This window comes from Rousettus aegyptiacus, unplaced genomic scaffold (genome assembly GCF_014176215.1).
Source record: "Rousettus aegyptiacus isolate mRouAeg1 unplaced genomic scaffold, mRouAeg1.p scaffold_m13_p_7, whole genome shotgun sequence".
In the NCBI taxonomy this organism is placed as follows: domain Eukaryota; kingdom Metazoa; phylum Chordata; class Mammalia; order Chiroptera; family Pteropodidae; genus Rousettus; species Rousettus aegyptiacus.
The window spans coordinates 31,065,995-31,079,470 of record NW_023416310.1 but is presented as its reverse complement, the minus strand read 5'-3'; the positions used below and the strand labels follow the sequence as shown (position 1 = coordinate 31,079,470).

The 13,476-nt window shown below is 35.2% G+C and overlaps 1 protein-coding gene and 1 pseudogene across 30 annotated transcripts in view; both read left to right on the top strand.

Annotated features, from left to right (window-relative positions):
- Positions 1-13,476, top strand: part of NRXN1 (neurexin 1) — a 1,005,516-nt gene that overhangs the window by 451,544 nt on the left and 540,496 nt on the right. For 22 of the 30 annotated variants that reach the window (XM_036224875.1, XM_036224864.1, XM_036224885.1 and 19 more), the window contains 3 exons: positions 2,011-2,394; positions 8,662-8,865; positions 11,317-11,343. In XM_036224875.1, the coding sequence (XP_036080768.1) occupies positions 2,011-2,394; positions 8,662-8,865; positions 11,317-11,343 (615 nt within the window). The remainder of the gene's footprint in view (positions 1-2,010; positions 2,395-8,661; positions 8,866-11,316; positions 11,344-13,476) is intronic. The other 8 variants (XM_036224890.1, XM_036224889.1, XM_036224888.1 and 5 more) reach the window with 1 other exon arrangement.
- On the top strand, positions 809-926 carry LOC118606244 (annotated as a pseudogene).

Genomic DNA, 13,476 nt, shown 5'->3' with positions numbered 1-13,476 from the left:
TGAGTGTTCCTCCCCTAGGAGCTTTTTTTCATTTCTTTCTCTGGGAGTCTAAAGAGATAAATGTCCTCCTAACGACTTGGCCGCCTGCACAGTCTGTGTTAGCAGCTTCCATGCCCTTCTCCCTCACAGAACAAACCCCATTACGCTGCCCATATGGAGGAGTGCCCCTTCTGCTGGGATTTAGACTGAATCAGGCAAAGTACAAAGACCAGCAGCACCATGTCCCTAATTAGATGCACTTTCACATTCATCACTAGCATATTTTCACTTGGGGCAGGCCTTAGGTATTCTGTGAAACAATTAAAATGCATCTTCCTGCCCACCATGTATCTATACTATACTTTCTCTGCCTGTTCCTACATCTGTACCATCTTTAAGTCTCTCTCGTGTGTTCTCCCCCTAAATCCTTGAGGCTCTATGTCAGCAGCCGGCATGGCATCAGACATTTTCTAATCCACTTTCTCTCTTTAGACTCTTTCTATTCTGCTTTATAGTCTAGACCTAAAAAATAAATCTGGAATAATCTTAAAATGGGTCAGTGTAGTGTTCTCTTCAGGTATTATATTTGGATTTTTATAAATACCTTTCTGGATATAAAATAATAGTGGAATTTTAAGTAATCTGATGGTATGAGATGAAAGTTTTGGTTTAAAAATTGCCTCTGTCTTTCATTTTTTTTCTACTTTTAATAGATTTTGCAAAAGTATTTTTCTGTGATTCTCAAATCAATGTGAATGACTACTCTTTATCCTATGCTTAGGGCCACAGTTCTTATATATTTATAAACTAATAGAATTATTTTCCTCTTGTTTACGGCCATGCTACCCTGAACAAGCCCAATCCCATCTGATCTCAGAAGCTAAGCAGGGTTGGGCCTGATAGTTCTTGGATGAGAGACCACTTAGGAAGACCAGGTGCTGTAGGCTTTAAAAATAAAAAAAAATAAGAGATTGTAACCTGGCATGGTCCTTGCAGTCTGTGAGATCAACCAAGGGTTGCCTCACCTAAAAAATAAAAAATAATTTAAAAAAGAATTATTTTTCTTTTATATTTGGAGTAAGGGGGGGGAAATATCAATTTAGATAAGTAACTAGTTTGGTTTAAAAAAAGTAAATGACCAATTTGACTTGGTCTCTGTGATTAATCGTGATACACAGCATTTATGCAGTGCTTATGATAAACTAGATACTTCACTAGTATTGTTTTATTGACTACTCGAAACAACCATATGAACTAAGTCATATTATTATGCCCATATTAGGAATGAGTAAACTGAGACCTTAGGAGTTAATCCATAGATTAATATGGCTAAGTGTAATTCAGTCAGATTTTGACACAAATAATCTTCGACCTATTGTGTTTTAATAAAAGCAATCAAGTCAGTTAAGGATGGAAGCACACAGCTTTTCCCTAGTTTACAGTTGCATACTAGCTTTGAAAATGAGTACTAACCAGAGAGTGTCTGACTTTATTCCAAAGAGTGGTATAGAATGTCAATTTATCTTTTCTTCCTTTCTCCTTTTTTCTTTCTTTCTTCCTTTCTTGGCTAAACCATTAGCGGCTGACAACCACTCTTTGTTAGCTGTATACTTTAGTTTTTATTACCAAAGTCAAATACAGACACACCTCAGAGATATTGTGGGTTCAGTTCCAGATCACTGAAATAAAGCTAGTAACACATTGAAACAATTCATAATCTTTTTGCTGGCGGAGGGTCTTGCCTTCATTTTGTTAAAAAAAAAAATCTGTGAAGTGCAGTAAAGTAAAGTACAATAAAATAAGGTGTGCCTGTAGAATCCTAAGTTACAGTCTGCCTTATTTCTAAAGTCGCATAATTCCACAGGTTTCCGTTAATTCCACTGAGAAGTACAAGACACTGGGAATAGAAAGAAAAATTTAAAATGTCTTCCCTCACGTTCACCCTTAGGCAGATGAAAGAGAGAAAGGGTGATATTTAGGAAATGTTGCATACTCTATAAAGAGCTGTGTGTCCTCTTGTCGTTGCAACAGGTACCATTTCTGTCAACACGCTGCGCACACCCTACACTGCTCCTGGCGAGAGTGAGATTCTGGACCTGGATGATGAGCTGTACCTGGGGGGCTTGCCAGAAAACAAAGCGGGCCTCGTCTTCCCCACGGAGGTGTGGACTGCTCTGCTCAACTATGGCTATGTGGGCTGCATCAGAGATCTGTTCATTGATGGCCAGAGCAAAGATATCCGACAAATGGCTGAAGTTCAAAGCACCGCTGGAGTAAAGCCCTCCTGCTCAAGGGAAACAGCAAAACCGTGCCTTAGCAACCCTTGCAAAAACAATGGCATGTGCAGGGATGGGTGGAACAGATATGTCTGTGATTGTTCCGGAACAGGCTATCTTGGCAGGTCCTGCGAGAGAGGTAGGTTTCCAAACACCAAGCAGCCGCCTCCCCTAAGATGAAAAGTATATTAAATTTTGAACTCAAAATTTAGACTGACCATGGGAATGTAACATATGCTTTGCTGAAGTAAACTCTCTAATAGCTGAGCAGCCGCACCTGACATGTTGCTGATGTGTCCTTAATGATTTTCAAAGGACCCGATTCTGGGAAGATACTGTTTTTTAAGAATATCACAGCAATAAATATTTGGGCCTTTTGTATCCTATGAAGTATGGGCCTAAGATGTATAATAGACAATAACTGCCTTTTCTTTTGTCCAGTTTTTACTTTCCAGGGCAGTAGAAAATAAAGAAGGTATGAATTAGACATATTCATGGAACCCAGTACTAATATCTATGCCAAAAAAATAGCATTTGAAACAAGCTAAGCTATAAGTTTGCAACCTCACTGACATTGCATGAGACTTAGGTTAGCCTGCTCATTTCACTCAACTCAACTTAGTCATTGAAATTTGGAAAGTAAGCTGACTTTAAATCATCCAGTTTACAGCAACCTTTTCAGAAGCGCACCCTCATTTCAAAGGCACTTACCATTGCCTCAGACAAAGCTGACCACAGAAGCTTTATTTAATTATTTGATATTAAGTCTCCATGTGTCTGTTGAAGCTCTGAGAAGGTATCCTCTATTCCCCTCTTTAGTAGGAGACCAAGCTACATTTTTTTTTTCTTTTCATCTCACATAAGAGAAGAATAAGGATTAAAGGAAGAAAGAAAGGTGACAACTGCCACAGTTTTTTTGCAGACCAGACTAAAGGAAGAAATAGCAGAACAAATAGGTCTAAGCATATCCTTACAATGGCCCTAAGAGGTTCAGATAAATATGTTAGTCTCTACACTCATTGCCACTCATTTTCAACAATGGAACAACAAAAATGTCAATATAAAAAAATATTGATGAGTTTGTCCATTGTCCTCTCATGCACTAAATCACATTGCTCTATTAGTCTGAAAGTAACTGGCATCTATTTTTTAAGCCATGCATGTTTAGCCTTACTTTTTGCCTTTCATTTCTGAAATAATTTAATTCATTTAATCTAACATTTTCCAGAGAAAAAGTGATGATTTTAAAGAATCCAAAGTTGAAATATAACTTTGGTTCTTGATCTTAATAAGGTGGTTCATCAGCTTATGAGCTCTGTTATCAACATCAATATAAAATTTACGAATAACTTAACACTCTAATAATGATCTTAAGTTACCTACCAAAATATTATCACTATTCGGTATTATCTAATTAGGTCATTAGATGGGTAAGTATTTTAATCACGTGGATTCTTTCATTCTCCTAGTATCTAATTATATTTCCTGTGACTTGGCATTAGAGGTTAGCTATTTCTCTGCAGTTTTCATTTGTAAGGTATATAGTCTTTGTAAATTTAATTTTCTCATTTTCCCTTGTAATCTCAGTTTATTCGTTTGTGTAGTTTCATTTTTAGAAATTGCCAAAAGGGTCCAACAACAAAGTGGCAAAGCTTACAAGATGAATTGCATTAGGTATAATGTGAGATCAGCAGACCTGTATGATTTCAGAATTTGTTTTCATTTTAATCACTTCGAAAGCTGTGAGATATTCTGATGCCTCCTGCTTAAGTGAAGCTAGAAAAGGATATAACTGAACTGTCACACGAATTACAAAAGCCTGCAGTTAAATATGCATGGTATACCACCCTGTGGCAATATTCTGCTACTACATATGGCAGTAATAAAAATAGAATTTGTAGAGCTTCATGAGCCAGAATGAAGGAAAGGGAATATTTATATATTGCAATAATTAGAAGGAGGGGTGGCAAGCATATGCAGATTTTAAAATGAGAATTTAAGAGCAAACTTCATCACTGGGATTCAGTATACATTTTTCTCTGACAGGCAGCTAGAAATTTGTACCAATTTTTTTTTGTCTCCAGGTTGGTTGTGTTTTTTGTGTTTTTGTTTCTGAAGTACCCAGCATATTATGAGAAGTCTTTGCTTTTCAGAATTAATTTTCTTGCTCATATTATGGCATCTTCCGAGAACAAGATGATGTGGGATGCTTGTCATGCTCAAAACCAAAAGATTTGGCTTCTGTCCAGTTCCCAGCTATGTGCTAGTGCAGTCAACACAAGATCATGCCCAGCTCTTGGGGTTTCCAATTCAAAAGAAAAGATTTTGACTGTGCATCCACTCCAGATACAATCTATTCATGTAAGGTTGTTGATCACATAAGAGTTGACTGACAATTCTTGAAATTAAAAACAAAACACACTTATGAAGTTTCTGTTTTACTAGTATTGAGCAATAATTGATCATTTATAAAGATAATTATTTGAAGCAATTAAAAAGCATGTTCAAGTCCATGGACAAAGCAGCATAGGAAATGATGTTGTAACCGCAATATTAGGAAATCTTCATTCTGCATTAAGTGAAGGAGTTTATAAAAGAACAGAGAATTTGCTGACTTAGGAAAATAGTATTTTATTTTATGTATATTGATCCCCTAAGAAAGAGCAGTATATAAATAGTGTTCGCTTGAACGTAATTTAAATATAACACCTTCCCTTCTCCCTTATTTTTAATAAAACTTGAATTTGGGGAGACTTGCTCATATAAAAATTATTCTTGGGTATTCACATATAGTATAATCAGAGGTCTACTTTTTATTTGTTTTTTAAAACTCTAGCAGATGGAGGGACAGATGTCGAAGCAATATAATTTGGCTCCCTGTCTGATTTTCATTGCTGATCACAATATGTGACTGCCTTTCGGCAAAACTGAGCACAGGTGTACACTTTAGACTGCAAGGAGGAATAACACAGAAAAGCAAATTTATCAAACTTAACGACAAGGGGGAAGGAGATATAGGAGACAAAGTAAAACCTTTTCTTCTCCTACTAGATAGCATTGTATTGGGAATAGTCTTTTAAAGGACACTTTTGTGTTCCAAGTGATAAAATAATTGTACGGATGTTAAAGGATGCTGCCAAATAGCATAACCTTCAAATGTCAGAATGTTGTTTACCATTTATTTGGCAACTCTAGACTACAACCTTGTCCATTTTCCATTTCTTGTCTAATTAAACATTAACTCTAATTATGAGGAATCATTTAGGCATTCATTTGTCATTTATCAACAAGTTATTTTCACATCGAGAATTGTTTAAAATGGCACTTAGGGGCACTCAAGTTTTATTATTTTTGTTATTGTTATTTTATCCTGCAGCTTTTTGAAGGATGTTAAAGACCAATGATCCTGATTATTTATCTACTTTGGATTATATTCTATACTATGTATATGATCCACTGTCAGTCCTCCGTATTTCTGAGATGATTTTCCTGATACTTAGTTTTTAATCAGATTAAGCTAAATTTCATAAAAGAATATGAGATCATTTAAAATATATGATTATTGAATAATAGAAACCAGATTTACAGACTAAAAAGGAGAAAACTAAAATGTTTAGTTCTTTTATTTGTATGATACCACAGTAACTGAACAACTGATAATGGTCTTTAAACTTTTATTCAGGTACTTTATAGATATGGACAATGATTAGCTGTAGTTCAAGAAAATAAATAATAAAATCAAATTTGTTTTAAGTTATACAAGAAACGCTTTTTTTTTAAAGTTCACTGCAACTTTACAATCATGTTTTAATTATTTTTGAATAACTGCTTCTAGATTTTCTGCATTTAACTGTCTTTTGTGATATTGCTTCTATTTGGGAAACTTCTTATATAATTAGAAAAAGTATGTGATATTATATACAACCACTATATTTCGAGAGGGTTACATTTTTTTTTCCTGTGCCTAGGTAAGTACCTAGTTTGTGAGACCCTCATTTTAGTAAACAGACCCCTTTTCTAATCTGTCTTTTACAGCACAATTGCATAAGTCCTTCAAAGTAGACTTTAGTAAATATTTTGTTCACATACATTACCAAAATTAGATTCTACTTACAATAGGCAGAATGAATACTCAGTTTCTTTCGCAAGTGTATGTATAAGCTTGATAGCCAAATCAAAGTAGGTTTTTCATATATATCTTCAGTATCAAGTGCAATCCTGAATTCAATAAATATTTTTTGAGACTCTACTGTGTGCCTGGTTCTTTTAGATCACCCAGCGACTGATAAAACAATGAATAGGAGAGTCTACTCTCTGCTCTCCTGACCCTTAGATTCTAAAGGGCAAAGATAGATAATGCTATACAAACAAATGATAATTTAAAATAATTAAATGGTAAATAGATATAAAATTACTGGGAGTAGGATTAAAGGGGCGCTTGCAGCAGTCCCCTCTGAAATAACATGTGACTAGAGATTTGAATGCTGAAGGAACCAGCTATGTAAAGATCTGGGGCAAAACCTTTAAGACAGAGTGCAAATACTTGAATGGGAGATAAAATTGGTGTGGCTGGTGTTTACTAAACGAGCAAGAAAATGCTAGAAGCTGAGGCTAGAGAGATAGGCTGGGGCCAGATCACGTAAAACCTTACAGGTTGAATAAAGGAGTACAGATTTTATTCTAACTGCAGTGGGAATGTATTGGTGGAGATTGGGATTTGGGGATTTGTTTAAGCAATGAATTGATATGATCCGATTTACTTCTTTAGAAGTTTGGCTTAGCTACTGTGTAGAGGGAAAAATAGAAATAGGGAGACTGTTGGAGCTATCAGAATGGCCTGGGTAAGAGACTGGAGCAGATTCTGAAGCATTTTAGAGATAAGGGTAAGAAGCAATAGATTAAGGAAATGGACTGGAATTAGTACTTTCAAGACTTGCAGACTTGCAGATAAATTGGACATGGCAGAGAAGATGAGAGAGAAATCATAAAGTTGAAGGTCTGAGCAATGAGGTTATATCATTTACTGAAATGGAAAACACTGGAGCATGATGAGTTTGTTCATTTTTGGTGGGGAGTAAATTAAGAGTTCAGTAAGATGCCTATCATATTCAATTTAGAGATGTCAAATAGGCAATAGATGAAGGATGGATGATGGACCTCAAGAGAGAAGTTAGGGCTGTTAATAAATATTAAGGAGAGCGGACATGGGAATTGAGAGAGATCCCTTAAGTCAAGAGGTAGGTAAAAAAGAGAAAAGTGCTAAAGGAGAGACCTTGGAACCCTCAGTGGTTATCGGTTCTGGATGTGCATTCAGTCTCATGATGACAACTAATGGTTAAAGTACATTAGAAAGGAAACTTGACTTCCCTGACCTTTTGAAAAATAAACTTGCAAAATCACAACTCAAGAAATATAATCTCAATAATAAACACAGTTGCATCAGTAAAGTTAATTGCTTTGTCATGTACATAGGCAAGATAATGAGAACTTCCTAGTTTATTTTAAATCCAGGTAGTTTTTTTTTTTTCTTTTTTCTTTTTTCATTAAATGGTATTCTGAGTTATTAGAATTAGGGAAAAAGCGAAATGACTCATACTTGCCTTTCAGTGTTGTACTGCCATGTGGTGTTTAACATTAAGGAGTGCTGGCAATTTCTTAAAGTAGTCAGTGTGCGGTCAACAGTTTTTGCTATTTACTTTTTTTGTGTGTTTAACACAATATTACATAACTTCCCTATTAAAGCAATCTACTTTGGCTTGGTAGCACGCACTCGTAAAAGCTCTTTAGTCCCACCCCCATCCTTTCTCAATATTACCAAAATGCATAGTGGTTGAGATTTTGGGATTAGCTTAATATTTTTAGGATACCAAGGCTGTGCTTACCGACAGTTTTAAGTTCTAGTTAGCTTCTCTTATAGAATTATCAACTTTTAGGACAAGCAAAGGACCTAAAGATACATTTTTCAGATGAAGAATTTGGAGCCAAGGCTAATTTTACAGAGCTGGTCAGTAGCTTAGCCATATGTAAACATTCATTAATTAGTTGCTAGTGCTTCAAACCTGGCTTACCCTGTGCGTATATAAATTAATCGATCTCCGCTCTTGAGAAGAGACACATGCCTCAACATTAATGATCTAGCATCATTAATGCTGTAGGTAGAAAGTGCTATGGGAACCAAAAGGGAAGTGTAGCCATATCTTCTGGATTTTAGTAGATACTTCATGAAGGAAGTTCTTCCTATGGTGACTTCTCTTCCCAACTTAAAAAAATTGCTCATTTCTGAAGATGAGCTGAGTTGGTAGTCTTGTGTTCTATCTGGAAGATTTTAATAGGTCATACTTTTCCTTTTCAAAGTATAAATTTACTAAACTAACCAAGAACTTTTCTATTCATTTCCCATCTGTAGAGGCAACAGTTCTGAGCTATGATGGGAGTATGTTTATGAAAATCCAGCTCCCCGTGGTAATGCACACAGAGGCTGAAGATGTGTCTTTACGGTTTCGATCCCAACGTGCATATGGCATTCTCATGGCAACCACCTCTAGAGACTCAGCTGACACCCTCCGCCTGGAGCTGGATGCGGGGCGTGTGAAACTGACGGTCAATCTAGGTAACAACTCACCTTCCCCCATTGAACTAACACTTTTCATGTTTTGTTCAGTTTGCCTGCAAACATTTATTAAGTAGCCTGTTTGCCATGGAAAGTTAAAAGACTTAATGGTCTCATTTTCACCCTTAAAATTAATTTAGGTTTTGGGACATCTTTTTATTGTTTCCTTTTTGTTCAACATAATTTAATGTTTTGTGATTTCTACCACTGAAGGTTCTTAAAAGGGAAGCCATACATATCAATGAAGTTAATCGAAAATATAAATTATTTGGCTTGAATATGCCTCAAACTGAATTTCCTATTGTTACATTTACTAACATTCTGATTGGTTCTAGATGATATCCTTTCAGATATATTTACTTAGATAACATGTACACCAAATATCAAATTTCTACTTTGTGATGTGATCAACAGTGGCTTTTCTTCTACTCCTTGGGCTTCTTTGTATAGTTGCCTTGGTGGTACCCCATCTTTTCTGTTTGGAAATACTGTGTGGTGATATTTTGCTATCAAACAGCAATCCACAACCCTTCAATGCCCAAAGTCTGCGGCCCTCAGCAAACAGCCATGAGAACACTAAAAACACAGGCTCTTCTACAGAAAAATAATGCTTTCCTGCTTAACTATAGAATTAAGAAAGAGTCACTACAGTAAAACCTCAACAACCTAGATGAAATATGGGAGAAGGCCAGGCTGAATTAAGAAAAAGTCTGAATTGTAGAGATAAGAAAGAAAGAAAATTAAAGTTTGTTTTTAATTGCTTTTAAAATTACAAGTTAATAGCTTGAAAAGTCCTGTTAAGGAAAGATCTTACTAGGCTGATTTTAATGGGTAGATAAGAATTATCCATAATTAGTACATTGTTTTATGCAAGTCGTACCATCAATATATAGTGGAGTATTTGTAATCAGTTTTCTTCCTGAACTTGGCCTTTCACAACTTGTTTGTTTAATTTTTCTCAGGTGATCTCTGCTCATACAGAATGAAGTATTATACATATTCTGCCCAATAAGTTTTAATATTATCATTAACTCAAAGAGGAGTACAAGTTAATGAGGTTTTACTGTATTTCCTGGAGGTACTAAACACACACAAAATTTATTTATAAAAAAAGAATAGTAAAATGTAAACACTCAAATTGTGCTGGGCAGAATAGTAGCTCATAAAAATGAAGTCGTTTTACTGTTAGCTTAGTGCATACAATTACATTCAATTAATATTAGTTAAACGAAGTTAAATAATAAGGGTGTTTTTAAAGATCCCTAAAAAAACAGCACTCTTAATTTACTGTTCTGTTAGAGTTCCCTCTAGTGACAATGATAGGTTACTGCAAGCCAATCAAACTACCTCACCTGATTACACTAAAGGGGCAACTAGCCAACGTGGAACCATTCATGGGAATTTTCCAACAGCAAAGCATTCTGTGGAAAGAGTTGTGTAGGTGCTGGTCCTTGGCTGTTTGCAACCACTTTTCTGATGCGGTTGACGACACATGACAAACTTAGCTATATGGAAACAGAATCTAGGTTTATATTTTTCATGTTCCCCAAAGGCTTTAAATACGACCAAAATAAACAAATATTCATCTATGCATAAAATCAACACAAAACATCCCACATAGCCCTTTAAAGGTAACCCTACAAACACATTCTGTGTTATTCAGATCGGGCATTCTGTTCTTAGAGAATCTGCTTTCATATAAGAAGCAAGTATAAGAAAAGGAAAATCAAGAGCAGTGTTAACCATGACACTTATTACATAGAGAACATTGTTAGCTCTTAAGAGAGGTATAGGCTTGTGTTCTCTGAAGAATGACACTACTCCTTAGCCACTAGTTTCTAAAGGAAACATACAGTGTTTCTTTCTCCCTCCAGTTAATACAAGGCATGGAATCTAGCCAACATCAGGCTGTTACCTTTTAGCCCAAGCCGGAAAACAAAAATACATTAGGGTGAGATGAGAATACTTTTAACTTGCTTTCCATTGACCATCATGATTCTAAAGGATTCTGTTGGCCTTTGTGGGATATTAGATTTCATAGGTCCAAGATGTCTGAGCCTAACTGAGCTTGCACTGTACCCCATTGTGACGGAGCACTTTTTTACTTACGCTGAAAACAGAATATGTTCTTTCACAGATGGGGAAAAAGTTGCAGCCAGTCTAAGTCAAGCATCTTTGACAGTTAACAATTCTTTATTTCACTTAGATTTGTCACCATGTAGCTTTGTTTGAATTGGCCATTTTTTTAAAAAACCTTCTATTGCCATTTTCAATAGTGAAACTTTATAATAATGAATCTGGGTTCTAGAAGTATGTAAAGAATAAATGATATGGAGTGGCCATATTTGCATGTGTCTGTCCCCGGAAGGGTGGACTGTGATTTTATTGGATGTCTGCAGCTATTACCTTGAAGGATAAATTTTCATTTTTCATCTATTCTTCCCCATCTAGATTGTATCAGGATTAACTGTAATTCCAGTAAGTGCCTATTCAAAATTTTTAAAATGTTATTCCTCCATTATGATGAAAGCTAGTCAAGAAAAAAAAAAAAAGCAAGAGAAAGGATTTTTATAAAATTCATGAATTCACTTTTGAAGTATACCAGTCCATCATCTGGGTTGTAAAAATTCATTTTGAAATCTGTGCAGCTGAAGACTTCACTGCTGTAGCTCCTACCTCTAAGTAGAAAAAGAGGTGCCAAATATATTTTTAACATAAGGTGCAAACACCTCTACAGACCTTTGAATAAGGCAGGTAGCATAGATATTTTGCCAAATCTTGGACTCCAGAAGTTCTCTTTATGACCAAATTTGTGAATCTTATTTCCTTCACTTAGTGTCTTTACCTCTTTACTCAAATGTAGAAGAGGATACAGTTCCTTTCATTTTGAAACTTACTATTAAATCCTTCTAAATTCAACCAGTTTTACATAGGAAAATGTGTTTTTCCATGTTATATATATAGAAAATGAATTTTCTAAATATTTTCTTGCTCATTAAGAGTATTTACATGATGAATTTTTACATCCTAATCATATTTCCACAAAAATAACCAAAACCCTTCAAATCTGTGATATGCATGCCGAATGATGAGTCAGAAAAGATGCATGGACTGAGTTTTATTTGGTTGTGCACTAGAGAACCTGAAAGGATATAAGGACTGTGACTTTATTTTGAATTGTAGCATCCTTTTAAGAGTACATTTATTTTATTTCTTTACATATGTTTAGGTTTCTCTTTTCCAGGTTTTGCTGACCACATTAAAGAATCTTCTCCAATGATAACAAAGTTGTTAGCTATTTAAATAAAATGGTTCTAACAAGCTTCTAATCTCTCATTGTCATAGTAAAAAAAAATTCTATATCCTTGGAAAGTGCCGAACAGGAGTTGGAGTCTGCTCTCCAAACCACTGTCTGTGCTTCCAAGTGACAATAAAACATCCTCTAGAGGAACAAAATGGTGGTCTTAAACTTCTAACAAAGCAAGCTTTATCTAATGAAATACATAGTTTGAAACATTGTGTTTCTTATAACTCAGATTTGTCTTCAAATCTTTTACTATTCATTTAAAAGTAGCAAAAAAGCGGGTCTTTCCAATCATTGCAATAAAAAGGTAACTAAATCATGATTTAAGAAAAATTAAATTGATGAACTATCATAGAAAGCATTAAAAATAATTTCAAACAGAATAGCTCCTGAAATAATCTCTCAAAGCTCTCATGCAAGTGGAATTTTCAAGTATATATCATCTATCATCTCCTCTCAAACTCCATCTCTTCTCTTCCATACTTCCTGAAAAGGAGCACAGATGTTGCAGGTCTAGTATCATGGTCCAGTTTGCTTTCAGCTCTGGGGGATAGATGCAGGCAAAGTGGCAACTCACAGAATAGTTTCCCAAAGCCAGACAATGTGCCTTAATGTAGCTATAGATGTTCTTGATTTTTCCTGAATCTTAGAAAATCCATGTGAAGAAAATATTTCTTTCCAGACTTCTGCTTTATTCTTTGTGTTGAATTTATATTTAACATGCAATAAAGCATTGATTTTTAAACTTATAAATGTAACTACCTAAGCTCCAGGATCTGATGGAAATTAACTGAATCAAATGCGCTTCTATGTTCTGTAGCTATATCGATGAATTTTTAAAATAGATGTTTGTAGTCTAATTACGCTTATTAGATATTTCTCTTCATTTGGCTTATATTAGAGTCTGATATTAAGCATACTCTTTTTTTTTTTTCCTGGATAGTCTGCAGAGTAATATCTCTGAGGATAAAGATTTATGCTGGTTAGTGGAGTTTTCTCTTCTTTAGGAGTATATGTGACATTTAAATTACTTGACTTAAATGAATGATTGTAAGGTTTCAGTGCCTCCCTCGGACAGGACTGCAAATGCCTTAACTTGTCAGCAGTCACTGGAAAGAGCATTCAGTGATCAGGTAACATTTTCATTTCCTTTGCCTTTGTTTTATGTGGGGAATAGAAAACAGATATATGAAGAACCCCAAGTTCCATGAAGAATTCATGTTATTATCAACTTTGAGGAGATGGAGGAATTTACATAGCAAATAATGCAAGTCTAACTCACAATGAATAAATAAGCAGAGATTTTC